We start from the raw sequence: 20,643 nt of genomic DNA on the forward strand, positions 1-20,643 counted from the left end.
ACATAATCAAAATAGCTGCTAATTTATAAAAACTAAGTTATCACACCTTTTTGTATATGACTTAGTTTTGATCTTGTCTTCTTCACCCCTGTGCTTTTGTGCTGTTTCTTCTGCATCGTCACTAACCTTCCCCAAAAACATGCCTCCTTCTTTGTGGTCCTCTCGGCTGGTTTCCATGTTAGTGCTCTCTCAGACCCTGCACAGGCGTGGTCCTCCTCAAAAAGGCTTTTCCGAGGAGCTCTTGATTCACAGCTGTTAGATGCAGCGGCGCACTCTATAATTTGATCAGTAAAGTGCATCCACAACCTGACTCATAGTGGTCTAGTTGTGAACACCTGGATCAAACTAGACACATGGAGAACATGCAAAAGATCGGTACCGAATATGCCAAACATTTTCTTTTTACTCAATTCGAGCACATTAGTGACGTGAGTCTTCGGTTATTTTCCTAGTTTAAAGCAGCACTAATGTAACTCGTGCCCCTAGAGGCCATAAGCGCCACTGCAGGTGTCGTAGCATGTTACGGTTTTATACTCATTAATTGTCCATGAGAGTAAATACTACGCTACAGAAAAGACAAAGGGAGAGAGGGATATTGTACAATTACACAAACTTGGCTGTAAATACTGTTTAAGTGGTTAGCTTTGCCCATTAGCCTGTTAGCTTCTTCTTCGTGATTCCATTACTGTGTATTGGTGACACCTACCTGGTGGCAGGGAAGTTGCAATTGTGGTTTTCTGGCCAGAGACACCAGGGGGAGATGAAAGACTCCCCAGTCACCCCATTAACACTTGTATTGCCCCCAGAGGGACTACAAAAAGGATTTATTAAGGTAAACAAGTTACTTAGTACTGCTTTAAAAATATATTTTACGGAAAACGCACTGATATCAATGTCGGAATGATATTGTAGTACAAGCCCTTGTATTCATTAGTTTTGGATTTAAATTAAAATGACTGTTTCTCTCACTTTATTGTCCTGAAGGTGCATAATTTGGCTTCTGCGTTTGTATAATTCTTCAAATTTAGTTTTCGTAATCTTTGCAAGAAATGGCTTCTTTCTGTGCTTGTGCCCCATCATTTGTATTTGTATGTTTTTCTAGATGTTGAAAACGTTTTCCTTTTTTAAAAATAATTTCTTCTCTCTTCACGACCGCGACCATCTCAGCCATTTCCCCCCAAAACCAGAGAATTTGTTGTGTTTCCATGGCGACGGCAGCCATGACTTCATCCGCAGGCGCTCAGACATTCCTCATGGACGGGGAGAGAGAGGGACCAATCGTCTCAGCTCAAATGTTTAACTGTCCTGCAAGTTCATTATTAACTTTCTCAAAGCGTCCCTCTCTGCGCACGACTGCAGCTCACCGAGAAAATATCACAAAGAGCTGCGATATTTGTCACGCCTCACCGACAGCCTTGAATTTAAGTGGATAAAGCATATTGTCGTCAGGCTTAAAAAAAAAAAAAAAGGAATAAAGAAAAAGGGATAGTGGTGGTACAATCCAAGGCTTGTTGTTGGTTTAGTCAGTGCAGTTTCTCTTCAAAGTGTTACACAATAGACGACAATAGAGTGATGCTATTTTTAGAGAAATAGGCACAAATTGACACGGCCCCATGTCCTTGGCAAACAACAAAATGTCTTATGTCTATTGGGTCTTGTGTTCTGAGATTCTTGTGATTCTTCAGTTTAGTAGTTAAAGCCACACTGTGGAACATTCCAGGTTACATGTCACAAGAAACCAAACTGTTGGAAAAGTCATTTCAGCTTAAATGGAAAACAGATATTCAAACAAGTATTAACATGGTGGTTATTTTAGGTAGCAATCCAATATATCCTACATACTATTTATTACACTGGAAAACTTAAGTGAAATTGGGGTAAGTGGGACATTTTCCATGGGAATTTATGGGAATTAACAGGAATATATGGGAGTTTACAGGGAACTGAAGGTTACTTCTTTCCAGATTGATATAAACTGCAGCATAAGTATCTGATGCAATAGAAATACATTTAAATATTTATCACAGGAAAGATGAAAAGCATGTAAGAAATCATTATTGCTATGTCTAACATCACGGTTTGAAGGACAGTATTTTAGGTGTATGGCCAATACAAAACAGCACTTTTAGGAAAAGAAAGACAATGTATGGATCCACTTGGTGCAAATTATATGTGAAACATTACAATACTGTGATGTTTTAGGAGTCAGTCTGTTCTATATTTAGGTTTGTCCTGTTTAATGCCCAGACTTACGACGTCTACTGCTCTCCCCTATTGGCCATCATCTGTCATGATCTGAGTGTGTGGCATGGGCGCCGATTTATGTTCTTTCCCAGTAAGTGCCCAAAAATCAGAAACGCAAGGAGATTATGCGAGGGTTTGTGCAAAGTTACAGTCTTTGCCCTTTTTAGGACCATGTGCCATCTAGTCTGTTATTCATTACGTCTTTGTGCCAAACACAAACCGCTGCTTCCATGGCCTTGCGTTTGACACACAGAGCAACGAGACAAGTGTAGTTTTACTCACGGAATGAGACACACACAAGCTGTCACCCAAAGCACACAAAGAATACAGAGCTCAACACAATTAGCATTATTTAGCGAACAGCTTCCCCTCAGCTGCACAGCACCGTCTGTGATGCAAGTGGACACATCATTATTTATTGTGACCCATGGGTCTTCACACTTGACTTTATAACAGGTTGTGATGAGCGAGAGCACATCAGACTCCCCTTGCTGCTGTCATTGTGGGAGGACTTGTGAACTGCAGAGGGAGTCGGTGCAGAAAGTAGGATCATTGCTATCAAAATCTGATTAATAGCACATTATAGTTGATCCAAAGATGATCATCTCTGTGGGGATGAGATGGTGACGTCCCGCTCCCAGCAAAGTTGAAAGTTAAGCCTGAGAAGAGGCGAGCTTACGTCTCACATCTTTTTCACAAATAAAAACAACTGTAATGAAATAAATGCTCAGATTTAATTCTTTTTAAAAGGTGAAATGATACGCAGCGTGCCTTAATGTTGTTTTGTCTATTAAATGTTTCTGCTGCTAGACGTAATTGAAATGCCAATTGTGTGACTGTGTGAACCCAGTCAGAATTGAGATCAATTAATTGAATACTATTCTGAAAAAAATGTCCACATTGTGAAGCCCTGTGAGCGTTTGTTGATGATGAAATGAAATGAAAATAGACTTATTTTTTATGCACAAAAACTGTAATAGAATATCAATCTTGTGCTTGTAACGTCCTCTGTGATGTTAGTGAAGGCTCTCATTCATCCAGGGAGTACCCATCATAGAAAAAGGTTAAATCATCGACTGGACTGGGTTTGGTAGAGTTGAGGGCGTTTCGTTTTTAGTCACAAATAAAAAACAGTCCTCTGTGATATATGCTTTTAATACATTGCAACATCAAACAACACACGAAAAAAACAAATGCCTACAGTATCCCTTTCATCAGGTGTAAAATATATTTGACAAATGTAACCAAGCCACCAGCAGTTTTTCTTTATTTTATAGTTTAGTGCTAATTAGCTGTGTCCTCTTTATCGCTGAAGGTATTTTTATACATAGCATGTGTAGGATGGAGAAATTCCATCTGCATCCATGATCCAACCTTTCCCTGTCGTATTCATCAGCATCTTCTCTCTCTCTCTCTTGTCCTTGAAGAATAAAATGCTCGTCCTTTTACTGTCAGTTTCTCTGCTGTATATAACCTAACAAGCACTTTGTTCTTTGTGTTACTTTCTATGCCAGTATGATTTGGGAACAAAGCGGCCCACCTTCTCCCCCGAAAGCAGAAGTCTGACTTTTGCTCCATCCGCACAGCAAGAGACTTTATGGAACAAAAAGAATCTACTAGAATAGAAAAAAAACTTCAGTGCTTTGAGACTTGACATTTATGCGTTTGACAACACAAAATTATCTTTGCAGTGCTCTCACGGCCGACAAATTTGCATATTTTTAAATTGTATTTGATTATACAGCTCATGGAGAATGGGGTTTGCTCTGGTCTTAAAATCATGAAGTCCAGTAAGAACAGAGTGAGAGGGTTTGAACTGGAAGATTACGATACAAGACTAAGATAAGATATTAAATACATTGAAAAACGAGCTGAAGACCAGAGTAACTAAATCAATAAAGAAAAGAATTGCCTTGTTTGCTCCACTGTATCGTTGTAACAGTGAAGTAAGAGCAGCCTTTGATTAAGTGCTACTTTGAACAAATAAAAACACTTAATAAGAAACAAAAATGCAGTTTCATGTTTTGTTGGTAGGCCAAGGTTAGGTCCCTGGATGCAAAATTAACATTCCATAACAAATAACAATGTAACAATGCTAAACTTCCCCCAGCATTAAACCCCACCTACAGTCACATCCACCACAGTCAGTTTTCAGTCATCAATCACACAAAAACCTTTATCAAACCATTATCTGCATTTCACTTTGCATCAGTCCTTTCATTATTTCTCTCACATATTAAGATAAGATAAGAAGAACTTTATTGTCTGTCCCCGAAGGTGACAGAAATTCGTCTTTGACAGGCTCAAAACATGCACACACACTTCCATAAAAACACAGGCACTTGAAACACATTAGATTCAGTCAACTGCTCTTAAAAGGCTGGTTTAGTCCCAGCCTAAAAGTGAGCCCTCACACAACTTATAGGCGCCAGAGGAGCTGAGAAACAGCTTGTGGTGAGAATCGGTCACACCTTTGTAAACCTATTTTATATATTTTATGTTGCAGACTTTTGCTCATAATTTTGGAACCATAAGAGATAGAAGGTCCGATCTTGTGTTTCTAAACGCAGACTATAGCGCAACTTTGTGCGATTAGTTGGAGTGCACTTTGAGATCTTGCAGCTCCTAGACCTGGCCCATTAAGTGTTCAGGACAGAGTCCCATGGACGATGGCAATGTTATGTAGAGCAACCTTTTTCCTACAATCAGCAGGGAAGGGAGAGTGGTGGTGGGGGAGTGCGGGGTGAACATGTGCGTTTGTTTGGGTCGTGTTAACGCAACTACGGCCGAGCGAGTGCCGACCCGGACCACAGCGGGACCAGCTGTACACCGGACACGGACAGTGTTTAACTCAGGTACTTAGTTTGACCGATAGAGCTCATAAAAGCCTGTAATGCTAAAGGAAGAACACGAGGGATGTAAACAAGGAAATGAATGTGAGGCTGCCATAGGAGAGCAGTGCTCTGTGCTTCAACACTATTATACCATCATAGCCCTGCGTTTGGAGCAGGGCTGTCCTTGCGCCAGGCACAAGATCTGGCCCAGAGGCTTACTGTTTTTTTGTTTTGGAATCTGCTGATATTTGTCTTTCAAATGAGCTTCCTCTGAAGTATCTATTAAACATAAATGTCCTGAATAAAACAGCCTTATGGCCCTAATTAAGCGCCCCCTGCTGTCACAGTTCAACTCTGACACATTTGACAGTTTAGAAGCATCATACACAGAGTTATAGGTTATAGAAAAATTGGCTAATATTGGTCGACCTGTAGATTAAACCTTGTTAGCATTGTTGCTACTGTTTACACTTGATTCAGTTGCTGTTAAATTCTACATGTTCTCCTAAATACTAGGTCTAAATTAATTGTTGAATTGTAGCATTTTTATATTAACTTTGAGTCAAAAGTCAAATTGGCCACAACATGGGGAAACTAAATATATAGTAGTAAGAGCAGACATCTGTCACCATCTGTTTGTTTGTTTTGTAAGCATTTGCAAATGTCAACTATTATTTGGATTTTAAATGTTACAATCGTTTTGCTTTTATCATCAGTGTATTGATTTCTTTTTTGATTTCTTTTTGTTTTGTATTTCATCTGAAAATGTCATGTTTTTCTGTCACCACTCGTCGGAAGTACCTCTTTGAAAGCAAAATGCATTGGTTTTTCTGTAATGCATTTTGCATCCACCTGGCTCCTAGTCTTCAGTAAAAGAAGGAAGACTTGACTTCCATCTGAACATTGTTGGCTGTGTGGTCGTGTGGACCTGTCATGGACACAGGATATACAAGTACATTTCATTCACAATAGACTTTTAGATTAATGTTTTTGAAAGCTTAAAATAAATAAAAAATATCATGATGTGTGCATACAAAGAAAAAGAAAACATTTTATTCTGCATTATATACATAACCCAATGTCCATCCATCAATCCATTTTCTTCCACTTGTCCGTTGCCGGATCGTGGGGGCAGCTGTTGGAGCTGCCCAAATCACATGGCACCAGCCCCTTATGGCTCCTCCTGCAGGTGGTGGGTCCACGGGAGGACGGCCTCACGATTCAAGCCGGGCCTGTTGGTCTCTCATACGGGGCTTCTGAACCGCTCTTTGTCTGACCCGTCACCTAGGACCTGTTTGCTTTTGGAGACCCTACCAGGGGCACGAAGCCCCCGACAACAGAGCTCCCAGACCAGTTGCATTAGACTCTCCCAGAATACTTCTGTTTACAAATCTAGAGCTCGACTGAATCATGGGAATCGTGATCAATTTTAAGTTAGGACTTCGGTGCAATGTCATAGCCCCAGTCGAAACGTTGCCTTAAACAGAGTGCGCTGTATCGTGTGTCTGTGTGTGAAGTGTGCACAGCTGTCTTGTCTTGCCAGCTGGAGTCCAGACAACGGCTACAGCAGCTGGAAAAATGGACACAATGTTCTGGAGTGGAGAGGAGCACTAGACTCATGCGGATAATATATACAGTATAAGGAGCAATCAGCTAAAAAAAAAAACCTCTCCGCCACAAGATCCTCGAGCCCCTAATTTCATCGTCAATGGGAAAGTACCAGCGTCGACAGCCCCTTCCCCCGGATCCTTGCCCCAGACGAACGGTGAACACTGGCAGCTCTGGTTTGGGATACGTCAGTCTCAAAAGTAGGAGGCAGCTCACAGTGGGGCAATTGTTCAAACTCCTCTCTGTGAACCCTGAAGCCAAAGTGATCGGCTTTTGTGAGTCAGGGGGAAAGCTCACCTCATTACTCAAGTCGAAGTAAGCACTGAATAAAAAAAGGATCCATTATTATAACTATGATGAATAGCATTACCTTTGTTACGTTCAATATTAACACATAAATGCAGGATAACGTAAATCCAAATTGTGATTGCTGCCAAAAACATTGCTAACATTTATGCATAAAACATGGCATAAATTGCGAATGTCTACACTAGCTGATATTGCAACAACAATCATTTTTTTATGTTGTAAAGCCCAAAGCCTGAGTAGAAGGACTTCATCTCCCTCTCAGCATCTTGGAGCAATTGTCAGAGGCCTGTTCAGTCCCCAGCTTTTTTCACATGACTTGACTCCTGTAGACGGCACATAAACAAAGTAAGAGAGCGATGGAGGAAATACAGGAAGTAATGACGGCGGGGAGGAGGGCTGAGGTCGATGAAAGAGACCACAGAGCAGACTGATTTCTGTGGGTTAGTGGAGCGCAGCCCTTGATTTACTGTGACCAGACTAAGGCTTACCCACAATGCAACATGTGTCTCTCCAATCAGCTCACAGCAGAATTCAATTAGATCTACTGTATTTGTTTATTTGTACAAGCGGCAAACATTTTTGAGCATTTCTGTTTTGGGCTCAGACATGAAGCCCGGGTTGGGATTTGAAGAACCATAACAGATTTATTTATTTATTGAAACAAATGCAGCTCAGTGCATTGGTGATTGCAGAATGAATTCCTTTATATGTCCTGGGGGATGTCTCTGTTGCTGACAGTGGAATTGTAAAGCAGAGTATGGTTTGACTTTTTGACCTTACTCTAGTTTTGTGGTTGAGCTGAGTATACTATAGTAGTGTAATATTCTGGAGTATAGCGAATAGTAGCACTTGAACTCTATTACTGCATTTCTGGTACTCTTGGAATACTGTTGAAACAGAGAGAGTTTGGTCCTGGGTTTTTGTAGAGTTTGTATGTTTGTCCTGTGTCTGCAAAGGTTTCCTTTGGCTGTTCTTGTTTCCTCTGCAACTAAAACACGTACAATAGGGTCAGGATGAATGAAAGTGTGTTTGCAAGTGTGGGACAACAGATGGAGTTTTGCTCATGGCTGCAATCCAGTATCATGTGTGTTTGTTTACGTCATGCATCTCATGTGTGCTCATTACCGTCATGCACTGTCCCAGTTTCATTTGGATGAATAATTAATTAAACAGACAAATTCAAAAGTTCCTTCATATTAATTTTCTATAATTTTTTGATAGCCTTCCAGTGCTACAGTACCCTTTAACACAGGGGTGTCAAACATACGGATCAGGCCCGCGAGATGATTTAATCCGGCCCCGGCACTATAGAGCATAAATTCCAGAGTATGTAAAAAAAAGTAAGTCTCTTTCCCATTCCTTTGCAGAGTTATGGATTTTTAAAGAGTAACCAGAATGCTCATTCTAGCCACTAGGGGGCATTACATTTTTAAAAAGGAAAGAGTTCCACACGTGTCCAGCAGAGGGCACTGAAATAATAAGACCTCAGGATATGAACAACACATTATATAGCCACGTGGTAAATGCACAGTCTGCCCCAGGGCGGCTGTGGCTTCAATAACAGCTTACCACCACAGTGTGGAGTGAATGAATAATGACTACTATGTAATACTTTGAGGAACTTGTGACACAGGCTTGTAAAGTGCAACACAAGTGTAAGCCATTGTTATTAATGAAGCTACAGTCAAGTTGAGGCTTTGACCAAATCACAGTTTATTATTATTCATTTATTGGAAACATTTTCTCTATTATATGCGGCCCATGACCCATAATGAGCTTGACACCTCTGCTTTAAGACAAAATAGTTTCACACCTCTAAAGTCTAAACAATGAGGTGTAACGGACACAGGCTTGGTTGTAGACCTGTTATTTAAAATCCCAATTGATTTTGACCATAATTTGAATCACACAATTAGATAAAAAATTTGATTAATTGATTCCACAGCGATTCATATTTTATACTCAGACTTTGAGGTTGCAGTAACAGTCACATAGTGTAACAGGTATCCTGTGTAAGCCATTTCAATCTTATCAATGCACTTTTTTTGCTGAATTGGCCAGTGTGGGTTGGACTTCTCCTGCCCTTTTGATTTGATTTTACGAATAAAATCGCCAATACCTGCGGCTTCTCATTCATTTCCTTTGTGCGGCAGCGCCAATGAGGCCTGTATGTGTGTTCTCATCCTGCAGCTCAGAATAAGTGGCACCAGACGGGCCTTATAAGGAGAGGTTAGATCATTGGCCACACTGTCAGTAAAACAGAACCATATGTGCATGTGTGTATGTGTGTGTATGTCTCAGGAAAGCCATGTGTGTCGAGGCGGGGTAGGTAGCCGGGAGAACAGGAGCCTGCTGTTAATGGACGTGGAGGAGGTCACATTATATGGTCATGTTAAACACACATCGACTTTCTCTAATCTTAGCGAGTTTCACTTTGTGCAGCAACACTGTGTCTCCCACTCATCCCAGGACTGGAACAGGACTCAAATGTCATTGTATCTGGATCAGTCAAAAAAAGCAATTGACTAGGCTGGGTCTCGATCTATCCAAGAAGGTCCAATGTCTTGCCCAATGTACACTGCACGATTTTTTATTCTGATTTGTAGATGCCACATTGCAAGTGGTGGGGAAAGTGAAACCGTGATGCTGCACATGTCTCCGCTGTGCACTGGTTCAAAGGGAGTGCTGATATGAATGCAAGTCTAAAATGTGAATGAAACTAAATCAGAACAGTCAGACTCCGCAGTAACACCAAAAGTTTGGGAACTATTGGTCTGAGGCTGAGGTGCGACCTGACTTTAAAGTGGACGGGGCATCGTTTATGGCCCCGTTTTGATGGTTTTATCAGAGCTCCTTTACTCCCTCTCTTTTTCCTGCTCTCTCTCTCTCCCATCTTCCTTACTCAGCGTGTCTGGAATGTACAGATGTTTCCTTTTGGGAATGGGCGTCTTTTAACACACATACACAAGCGCAAAGGCGGAGAAATTATCATGCGCTCTGTTCCCATGTACTTCTTATTCAAGACTGATTTTTGTTCAGAAGTGAGACAGAGATCATTAGATGGGCGGCACGGTGGCGCAACAGTTGGCACAAAGGCCACACAGCAAGATGAGCTGCTTGTTCTCCCTGTGTCTGCAGTGCAATAGGCCAGGATGAATGAAAGTGCGTTTGTGTGTGCCACTGTGGGACAACAGATGTGTGTTCATCAACATGCACTGACCCGACCATATCAACAAATAAATAAAATCACATTAATGATATTTAAAGCATCACATGATGAAGCTGCAACAGTCATAACAGTAAAAGACAGAGTGAATTTTTCGTATATGTGGCAAAATTTAAGATGTTGTGATTTTTAAATCTGTGAATATTGCATTATTGGAAGGATTTTTTGTCCCATAGCCTGTTATGAACAGGACAGCACAGGGTAAAAGACAAATTTAAGGTAAATGTTTTGTTCTCTGCATTTGACCCATCCATTGATGCCACTAGAGCGACCCATAAGAAGCAGTGGGTGAACAGCAGGAGAGAGCCTTAACCCCTACCAGGCTGTCAGAGTGCGAATATTGCTTGTATTTATGGAAAACTTTGTTTCTCTCCCTCTGCCTTGAGAGCTCCAGAGGAGAGGGTTTCCTCTGGCTTTCTCCATCAACCTAAAACATGCACAATAGGTTAATCCTGTGGGTGATTCTGACCATTAGCCTGGCTCAACATCCCATCAGTCTCTGGTCCTTACAGGTTTTAACTGTGGCATCAAACGATGGGTCAAATGCAGAGGACAAATTTCCCTATGGAGACAATAAAGTACCTTAACCTTAACCATATGTTGTCATGCTGTTGCACAGGTCAGGATAATGCACAGGGCCCTAATCAGTGCTTATTATAATTGACGACAATCAAATAAACTAAACATTAACATTTACTTAACACACTAGACCAAATTTATATAAAACAGGGTTTCCGCGGTGCATTACAAAGCATTAAGTAATTAAATGAATTGTGAAATCAAGGCCATAAATGTAATTAAAAAGCATTAAGTTGGACTCAAACTGGAATTAAATTAAAATGTATTTATTTAAAAAAAATATGACATTGCTCAACATTTTTTTTATTATAAGTTCATTGAAAATACCAAAATTATGATTTAAAACATATTCAGCTGCAGTTTGGCAGATAGTTACGATTTTTTTTGCTAAAAGGTGCAAATCTGAGGAAATATAATATATGTTGATTTTTTTTCTGCATTTATGGCATTATAACATGTTTTTTGGGCATTAAAAATTGCATGAAAAACTCATAGACATAATAAACATAGTAAATGCATTAACTGAACACTGGACTGAACTACTAGTTTCAGTTTATGAGAAAGTGCCATGTCTTTTGTAAAGTCCATTTGTAATGAATGTTTAATAAGCTTATTTTTTTCATGACTCGTCTTTTCAAAGCAGTGAAACGCTGTAATTCCAACTGCTGAGAAGAGGAAAATGGAGCATGACATAACACACTGACTGTACATGTGTTATGTCTGTGTCATCTCACAATTATCTACTGATAGGCACATTTTAATCTCCTTATGCTCTTCCACAGAGATCTGTCCAAAAACCACATCTCGTCCCTCGACAGCAGCTTGCTCGATCATCTTACCGGCCTCCGTGAGCTGTGAGTATCAAACACTATGTAATTCATGGCCTACTGAACTGCAACACATGTACTGCCATTTACATAGAGTACGATCACGAGGGCAGTATTATTCTTCATACTCCTACGTTCATTCCTTCAGAGGTTCTCATCTGGTGCAGTTTCGAGGACCAACCATCAATGTGTGACACTGAGAAGCCACGATCCAAGCAAAAAATATGACTTTAAACCTATAATAAAAAAATTAGCTTATTGTTATAATTCCAAATTTTCTCACATTTTTTCTCACATAAGTTCTTGATTACAGCATACATCATAAGGGGATTTTCAAACACCGTCAAGCAAGGCCATAGATGGACCTGAACCCACTTTTGGCACACCAGTTGTGAACCAGTGCTCTTTGTTAATACACATGTTTGAAGAACTAATTCTGAAAATTGTATTCTTAAGAAATGTATGCTTAGGCTTTTATAAACATACCTTTGTGTGTCATGGGCAAAGAATGGAGTTTACCAAGTTCTTCAAAATACATGTTATGAATGTTTACTTGTGAGGTAGTAAGAATACATTTTTACCAATAGAAGGAATTTCAGTGATACATCAGAAAACTACGTGATAAAATAGAACTTATTAGAATAGAAGTTGTGCTTGTGTGGTATGTCTCTGGGGAGGTGGATGAGGCGAGTGTGAATGTGACAATGTGTTTTGTAGGAGGAGGTGGGTGTTAGAGAATGTTTCTAAATTTGTAACACAGTTTTTATTACATGAAATGTATGAAAAGCGCTTTATGAATGATGGTTGGTTGGTCGGTCGGTGGATGGGTGGGTGGTTGGGTGGTTGGTTGGACGGATGGATGGATGGATGGATGGATGGTTGGATGGTTGGTTGGTTGGGTGGTTGGGTGGTTGGTTGGACGGATGGACGGATGGACGGATGGACGGATGGACGGATGGACGGATGGACGGATGGATGGATGGATGGATGGATGGATGGATGGATGGGTGGGTGTTGGATGGATGGATGGATGGTTGGTTGTTTCGTGGGTTGTTTGGATGATTGGTTGGTGGTTAGTGGGTGGGTGGTTGGTTGGTTGGTTGGTTGGTTGGGTGGTTGGAAGTGTTCTGAAAACTGTCTAAGGTCTCTGTGTCCTTCTGCGTCAGGTACCTACAGGGCAATAGGATCAATGTCCTGCCCAGAGGTGTCTTCTGCTGCGGGCCCCTGTCTGTGCTGTGAGTAATGACAATGACGTAAATATCAGATAAATCAATGTAGGTTCTTAATCATCTAGGCAGTTGATTAAAACTCAAAAACGGTAAATCAAAACAACTGGACTTAATTTTCTCCCCTGTTCCTTTCAAGTCCAGTTGTTATGATTTGCCATTTTTGAGTTTTTACATTATCAGATAATGCAACAACGTCAAGAAACACATCTGTTTGAAATTGTATCAAAACTGTCCGGCCTTAAAGTTATAAGTACAGTAAATGCCAATAATAAGGTCCTAACCCTCTTATTCAGGCTTTTCAAAGAACATTGACACCATCCCTGATTTCTTTCTGCACATATTGTGCATCCTGCTTGTTGTCCTAATATTTCACAACCCTAGTTACTTTATGTCCATTTTAAAAAGTTTGGTTTAGACTGGATTCTCCCCCGAATAGTGGCGCAGGACCACAGGCAATTCAACTAAAAAGTCCCCCTTCCTCCAAGCATTAGCTTATTTCTTCCACCCGTTTAGCCATGATGAGAGGGAGCACTGGCGGTTTCCATAAGGCCCTTCCAAAACCACCACACAACGGCCCCATTATGTAGCCGACTGTGCACGGGCAGGCGGGAGAGGGGATCGGGAAGTAGGAGAGAAGTCAAGAGTACTTTCAAGAAACAGCAGGAAAACAAAAGCTAACAGAGGCTTCAATTAGATGGTCATTATAATCTGATTTGTGCTGCCAGATAAAATAAATAGTAGTAAATACAGTTACAGAGTGTCTTCTCTTTGTGCCAGTTTTGTGAATAATAATCCTATTATTATTCTTTCATTTTTATTATTATGGAATATGTCATGTTGTTTATGCAAATGTGTGCAAAACACAGAGAGTTAAATAAAGCTTTTATTTTTCCTTTTGCAATAAGTGGAACTACTTAATCATTTGCTGCTAAATCAAATATTGTCATCTTCTAAACAGTAGCCGTGTCTAGTGTGATACCGTAGTTTGGAGCCTTGGAACTGTGCATCTACTTTTCTGTTTTTCTTTCAGAGATTTGAGCAACAACCAGATCACAACACTGAAGGAGCGAATATGTGACAACCCTTGTAATTTAACTCAAATGTAAGTGCACACTGATAAGTGCTCCTAGACATGAGATAAATGGGGTCTATTTAAGTCCTGAGTGGGAGTTCACGGTTGGTCATTTCACCTCAGTAGGTTCAGATACTTTTCTTCTGCCATAGTTACAGATCTAGCTCTTTGTGATTGTTCTCTAGCATTCACAATATTCACATATACAGCTAAAAAGATTAAAGGAACGGACTTGAGGAACGTTGATTTTAGCCATAGTCTAACCAACACTTGCCTTCGTATTTACTTCCACAGCGATCTGAGCAGTAACCCGTTCGACTGTGACTGTAAGCTCTTCAGGCTGGTGAGCTGGCTGCAGAAGAAGGGCGTCCGCGTTCGTCGTCCTGAGTCCATGCTTTGTAACCATCCCCCAGAGCTCCACCAGCGCCCGCTGCTCAACATCAGCCTGCTCACCTGTGGTACACTGCGACTACAAATCAATTTCAATGCTACCATATTGAAAAGTGCCCGGATGTGGTTGTTCTCTGTTGACAGGAGTCTTGGTTTCAAATGGTCAAGGTTTATACAATACACAAACAACAGTGTGATGCTGAAATATGAACGACAAAAAATGGGTTTCCCCCCAAAAAAATCCAAATTGGGGATTAGGACCTAGAGTCTGAACATGACCTAAGATTTTCCTACAAAATACCACTCTTCGTTTTTAATTCTTTTATAGAGCCACATAAATAAGGCATAAATAAGTTGTCCAATTTAAAGTATTTATTATTTAGTATTTTTTAGTGAAACCACATTAAATTTTTTTATTTCTGGTTTGTCGTGATCTGTTGAAGGTGAGCCCTGTAGCAGTTGAGCGATTTTTCCTTCTAAGATACACAGTAGTCTTTGTGGGGTGATTGAGAGACTGGATGCACTTTTGATTTAAGTCTGGGAAGTACAGTATCGTATCTTGTATTTTCTCCTTTTGATCGTAACCTTTGAGTGTTATGCACCATAAGTTTTATGAACCAAACCCACTTCTTTTCGGCGCGAAAGAACGTGGGCCTGGACCAATGGCTGCTGGCTGCTCTGCTTTTTGACAACGACACTAGGGGCGACCATTGCTGTAGTACCTCCATATCGCCGCTAGTCCCCCATTGGAAAACATTGGACTTTAGACAAGTTAAAAACAACTTTAAAGCCTGGTCCCAATTTTTTTTTAAAGGGTCTGGATGCAAGTTGGCCATTTTATACTCACTACTGGCACCTCAGGCCATATGTGTAACTGCACCTTCTATATTAAGCTCGTGCATGACGGCAATTCGGACCCGAAGTGACACCTTTTTAAGTGACTTTAGAGGCAGTTGTGGTGAACAGGTCTTGGCTCATTCTACACATTAGAACATGGCTGGAACATGTAGGGGAGGAAAATACATAATTTTAACAGTTTTAAACACTCTTTGGTCCCTTTAACTATCTAGAGCTAGATATTCCTCCTGTGATAACGCTGGGTTAGTTACAATTAAGGAGACCATTTTTCGAAATCTCGTACCAATGAGGGTCGGACTGTTAGCATTAAAGCAGCGTGAGCTACACGTTATGCAAGGGCCGAGTCTACAGTGAAGATCCCGCCCTTATGCCCTTTTTAGGAACATGCTACATCAGAGCTGGGGAGGAGGAGTCTGTAAACCTGCCTTGATTTCCCCCTCGAGCGTAGTCATTGTGGCAAACGGGGAGGAGTGAGCAGGAGACGTATATTCTTTTTAACGGTCTATGGTCTGAACATACACGGTAAACAAGTGACTGATTGGCCGAACCAATCACAATCGTCACAGAGAATTGACAAGGTTACATCACTTGCTGCGCCGCGATGTACAATCAACAGTGACATGTGCGGAAGTTCTTAGCCAAAACTAATCATGGATGAAATAGTAGAGGATTTTGCCTCCGCATTCGCATCAGTTTATATTCAGTTCATATTTTGTCAATTGGACTACAGTTGTCGTTGATTGGTTTATTTCACTGACAATCTGTGCGCGTTTGGCCCGCCCATTCAAACTGCTCCAATTGCTCCGTTACCAGACTAGCTTCTCTGCGTGAAATGGACAGGGAATCGTTTGGCAGAGCCAGACAACCATGAAACAGTAAAACGAAAGTTACATATTGTTATATATTCCCACCCCTCAGATCTGACCTCAACCACTATATTGAACTGAACATGCTCTTTTTGCAGGTATGAACTATGCCGCCTGTTTGGAGGACAGCAGCAGTGGAGCCGGGGGCCGCAGTGAGCTTGTTATCTTCTCCTCATCGACGCCGGGAAACTTCAGCCGTGAACAGTGCACCCGCGTGTGTCTAGTGTCCGCTTATCGTTACGGCGGTCTGGGAGCGAGGCGTGAGTGTCTGTGCAGCACCAACTCTGAGCCCAACTTCATCAGCGAGTCCCAGTGCTCCGCTGCCTGCACCAACCCACACGTCATGGAGGTAAATAAGAAGATGTTTTTATTACTTTATGGCAAACGTAGACTAGCGGCTCAGCATTAATGATCTGTGTTTGGTCCCATGGGAGGGGTTTAACTTGTAATGGTACCACACATCTTTATTTTAGCATTAGTGCTGATGAAGCTTCTCGGATGAAAGGAAAACAAATGCTTAAGTTTAAGGTGAGACACGATTATTCACACAGTGGTCAATGTTGAGCTTTTTCATCGAATTTTCTCGTTCAACATCTTTTTAATGTCAGAGTATTAAAAAGATCATACCCACCTTGTGAGATATTTATTTTATATATCTCTGTGCTAGAAAGCTGCAGATTTCCCAGAAATCACCAAAACGTTGTGGCGCTCTGGCTGCTTTCCCACGCGTGTTCATTCTCAAGTATTGACATGTTTGGTAACCACGTGGAGCGCAAAAGGCGACCGAGATGACGCTGTAATCCAAATATGGTCATTTCCTTTCTGGGAAACAGTAGCGGCGAAAGATTGAAGTAATGTTTTCTTTCTAGTCTCGTACTTGACAATATTTTTAAGGCTTTTCAGAGGTATTTTTATTATCTAGTTCCTGCCTGATTTATTGAGCCTTGACCCACCAAAAACAGGGCGAAATTAGATTTTTTTGCAGATTGCTCTGACCATTATTTAGATTTAGTCGCTTAAAATATAAGCAATCTACAGAAAAGGCTTCAAATTGATATCTCAAAATTACAATTCACCTGTGTCTGTCCTAAGTCTGTGTGTTTATTTTAACCTATTTTTATCTCTATAAACAAACTATTGGCTAGACAGCAAACATCTTAAAAAACAGTTGTAAGAGTTGTCTTTGTTGCAAATTGCTTGTATTGATAGCAAACCTCTGTCCACAGGAGTGCGGCTGGACTCTCGCCGATGATGTGTTTGCAGTGGATTTCTTGATCTCGGTGAAACCCGTCGCTCCCCAAAGTGTCCACGACCAAATCGGTTTGTCCGCGGCCTCCTCTGTCAGCCCCGTCACACTGTCCTGGGACTTTGGTGACCGTTCTCCTCGGGTCAACGCTTCAGAAATCGAGGCGACTAAAGCAACGCACAAATATGGACTTCCTGGTCAATACAAAGTCGGCGTGACAGCGTGGATCGGACACAAAGAGGTTAGGAATAATGAATAAATACAACCTCAATTCAGAAAAGATGGTTAGGACATTCTCATAGTCACCTAAAAACCTAATAAGAATCATTTGGGGGAGCTAAAGTGCAGTTGGAGCAGCTCCTAATCCAACCCGGGATTTCCGGTACAGCCCAATAGCTCATTTATTTCAGCACATATATTGTCATGAAATGAAGCAAAAAATGTCTATCTTTTGCCGTTTGTTTAGTTCTGGTTTAGACATCCTTTAGTCGTGGCCTCATGTGGAGTAAATTCTCATTTAGACCTATTTTCATGTCATGCCATGGCGACGTATAAACAGGCAGCAACTTCCCTCTCTCTCGGTACAGCTGCATTTGTGGTTTCTGTGCTACACATAGTTTGACTGGATACTTTTGTACTTCTTTGCTAAAGTAAACAGCTAGCTTCTCAGCTTGACCTGTCTTTGCACTTCGATTCACTGTGTTCAAGCGTCGTCTTCAATCAGAGCAGGCACATGTGTCACTCACTTTCACCTTTTGTCCTTGAAAGTGTCGGCTCTTTTCTCCCTGATTGTCAGATGGATTTTTCTTACTGCACTGTCTGCATGTGTGAAACAAGCAGCGTGACAGTCTCTGCTAATTGAGAGAACACATTACCAGACATTTCCAAAGCACACATTCCCCCTGTGGTGGTCTATAGAGCTAATAATGGCTTGGATTTGTTTTGCTCTTGAAATAATATCAAGACAAATGAGCACATGTAAACTAAATTGCAGTGGGAAAAGTGCATTTCATTACTTCGCCCACGTTTGGACATTTAACACAATGTCGGTTATAGCGTTTCCGTTTATGTAGGTTGGATGATTGTTTTGACCATGACAATTAAAGTACCCTACGGACTATCGGATAAATGTCATGGCGACGTATAAACAGGCAGCAACCTCCCTCTCTCAGTACATCTGCATTTTTTGCCGTTTTCTGCAAACTGCAGAGGCGCCGCACCGTTTCAGAGGATCAGAGGAGACTAGGGCAGCCAGCCAGGTTTCCTCTACCTCCAAAAACATGCTGGTCAGGTTGACCCACAGTGGCAGCGCAGCTCAGTGGCAGCGCGGCTCAGTCGCAGCGGCTCAGGACTAACACCTGAACACATTATTTTAACACGCTTGTACAATGACAAATAAAGCCCCTGTTTAGTTATGGTTTAGTGTTTTTTCTGTCCAAATGTTTACGGTAAAGCTTATTAATTGTGAGTTTGAATTGCAACCCTGGCATTTTGCAGATTTTTTTTTTTTTTACCCCATGACACATATTTTTATATATATGTTAGTATAATATTTTTTTTTACAACTAAACAAACAGCTGGAGCTGGTTATACAAGGTTTTACACATTGCCATGGGACTTGGTTTGGATTTTTAACTGTACATCATTTTTAAGTAAATTTTCTATTCCAGCAGGTGTCAGCCCAGGGCGAGGTGACAGTGATGCTTCCCCCCAAACTACAGCTGCTCTGTCCGACCCTCTCTGTGGCCAATAAGAGTTTGGAAGTCTCACTTCTGAGCTGGGGCGCCTTGGGCTTAAGCATTGACTGGAAAATCAACAAGGACAGTGCAGAAGTGGCTAAAGGTTGGTATTCAGGGGCAAAGCTCGGGCGTTTCACTGTAAAAAAAACGACTCAATCAAACTCCATTATAATCAAAGCGATGCTCACCACTCACCTGTTCACAGCAATCAACAATCAGCTGCTTTCCAACGTGTAGCTTCCACCTGATCAATCACATATGGCGCATCATTAGATTTACGCATTGATTACCTGTCTAATTTCCTACTTCCTCATACAGAGTGAACATAGACCCCTAAACCAGATGCTCACGTAAAGTAGGTCATTCATTTCCAAGTTCACTGTCTGTTATCATTTTTTTGACACGACGAAGTTAAGATAAGTTTAGTTTAGATGTCTTGCTGTAATATAAAATAATAATAATAATAATTTATAAAGCACATTTAAAAACCAAAGTGCTGTACAGTGACGAGCAATACCAATCATGAAGCAAGAGTTTACACTTACAACAATGTCAAGACACATCATTAATTGGCACCGAAAGCCAGTGAGAAAAGATGTGTCTTAAAGGGGCTAGATGCAAGTTAGTCATTTTATACTCACTACTGCCACCTCTGGTCTTATGCATAACTGCAGCTTCTATATTAAGCTCATGCATGACGGCACTTCGGACCCGAATTAACACCTTTTTGAGTGACAGTGCAGGATTTTAGAGGTGAACAAGTCTGAGCTCATTCTACACATTAGGACATGGCTGGAACATGTAGGGGGAGGAAAATAATTAGTTTTAACATTTTTAAACTGCTTATAGTCCCTTTAAGTAAAGATTTAAAGTGCTCGAGTGTTTGTGCAAGTCTAATGTGCAAAGGTAGGCCATTCCATAACTTAGGCCCAATCACAGAGAGGGCTCTATCTCCTCTAGTTTTGCGACTGGTCCTGGGAACAACCAGGAGGAGCTGGTCAGCAGACCGTAGGGCTCTGGTCAGGACATGATGTTGACAAAGTTCAACTAAATAAGAGGGGGCCAAGCCATTCAAGCTTTTAAAAACAATCAGTAATACTTTAAAATGGATTCTTAAATACACAGGGAGCCAGTGCAGAGATTTAAGAATTGGTGTGATGTGGTCCCTGCGCTTCGTCCCTGTTAAAAGGCGAGCTGCTGCGTTTTGAACACCCTGTAATCGGCTGATTTGGGACGGGTCCATACCGGCATACAGGGCGTTACAATAATCGGGGCGCGAAGTTACAAAGTCATGAATGGCCTTCTCAAAGTGCACTCGTGGAATGTAGGGTTTCGCTTTGCTTAAAACCTTCAAATGATAAAAACTAGATTTAAGAACAGCATTTATTTGTTTGTCGAATTTAAAATCATGGTCTACAATAACGTCAAGATTCCTAGAGAATAACTTTTGAAACTAAATCAAGGGCCCAATTGCACTATCACACGTCATCAGGAGGTCTCTTTCAGTTTTAGCTTTGTTTAAGCTCACAAAGTTATTTTGCATCCACTGCTGTATTTCCTTTAGGCAGTCCAATAAAGATTGCACAGAGCTCTCAGATTTCAGTGGCAGGTAGAGT

The 20,643-nt window shown here is 41.1% G+C and overlaps 1 protein-coding gene across 1 annotated transcript in view; it reads left to right on the forward strand.

The window, feature by feature from the left end:
- pkd1a (polycystic kidney disease 1a) overlaps window positions 1–20,643 on the forward strand; it is a 61,312-nt gene that overhangs the window by 2,698 nt on the left and 37,971 nt on the right. The window contains exons 2-8 of the mRNA XM_079552597.1: window positions 11,583–11,654; window positions 12,794–12,862; window positions 13,887–13,958; window positions 14,223–14,386; window positions 16,141–16,391; window positions 17,269–17,529; window positions 18,962–19,130. Coding sequence (XP_079408723.1) covers window positions 11,583–11,654; window positions 12,794–12,862; window positions 13,887–13,958; window positions 14,223–14,386; window positions 16,141–16,391; window positions 17,269–17,529; window positions 18,962–19,130 — 1,058 coding nt within the window. The remainder of the gene's footprint in view (window positions 1–11,582; window positions 11,655–12,793; window positions 12,863–13,886; window positions 13,959–14,222; window positions 14,387–16,140; window positions 16,392–17,268; window positions 17,530–18,961; window positions 19,131–20,643) is intronic.

This window comes from Gobius niger, assembly GCF_951799975.1.
Source record: "Gobius niger genome assembly, chromosome: 3".
NCBI lineage: Eukaryota > Metazoa > Chordata > Actinopteri > Gobiiformes > Gobiidae > Gobius > Gobius niger.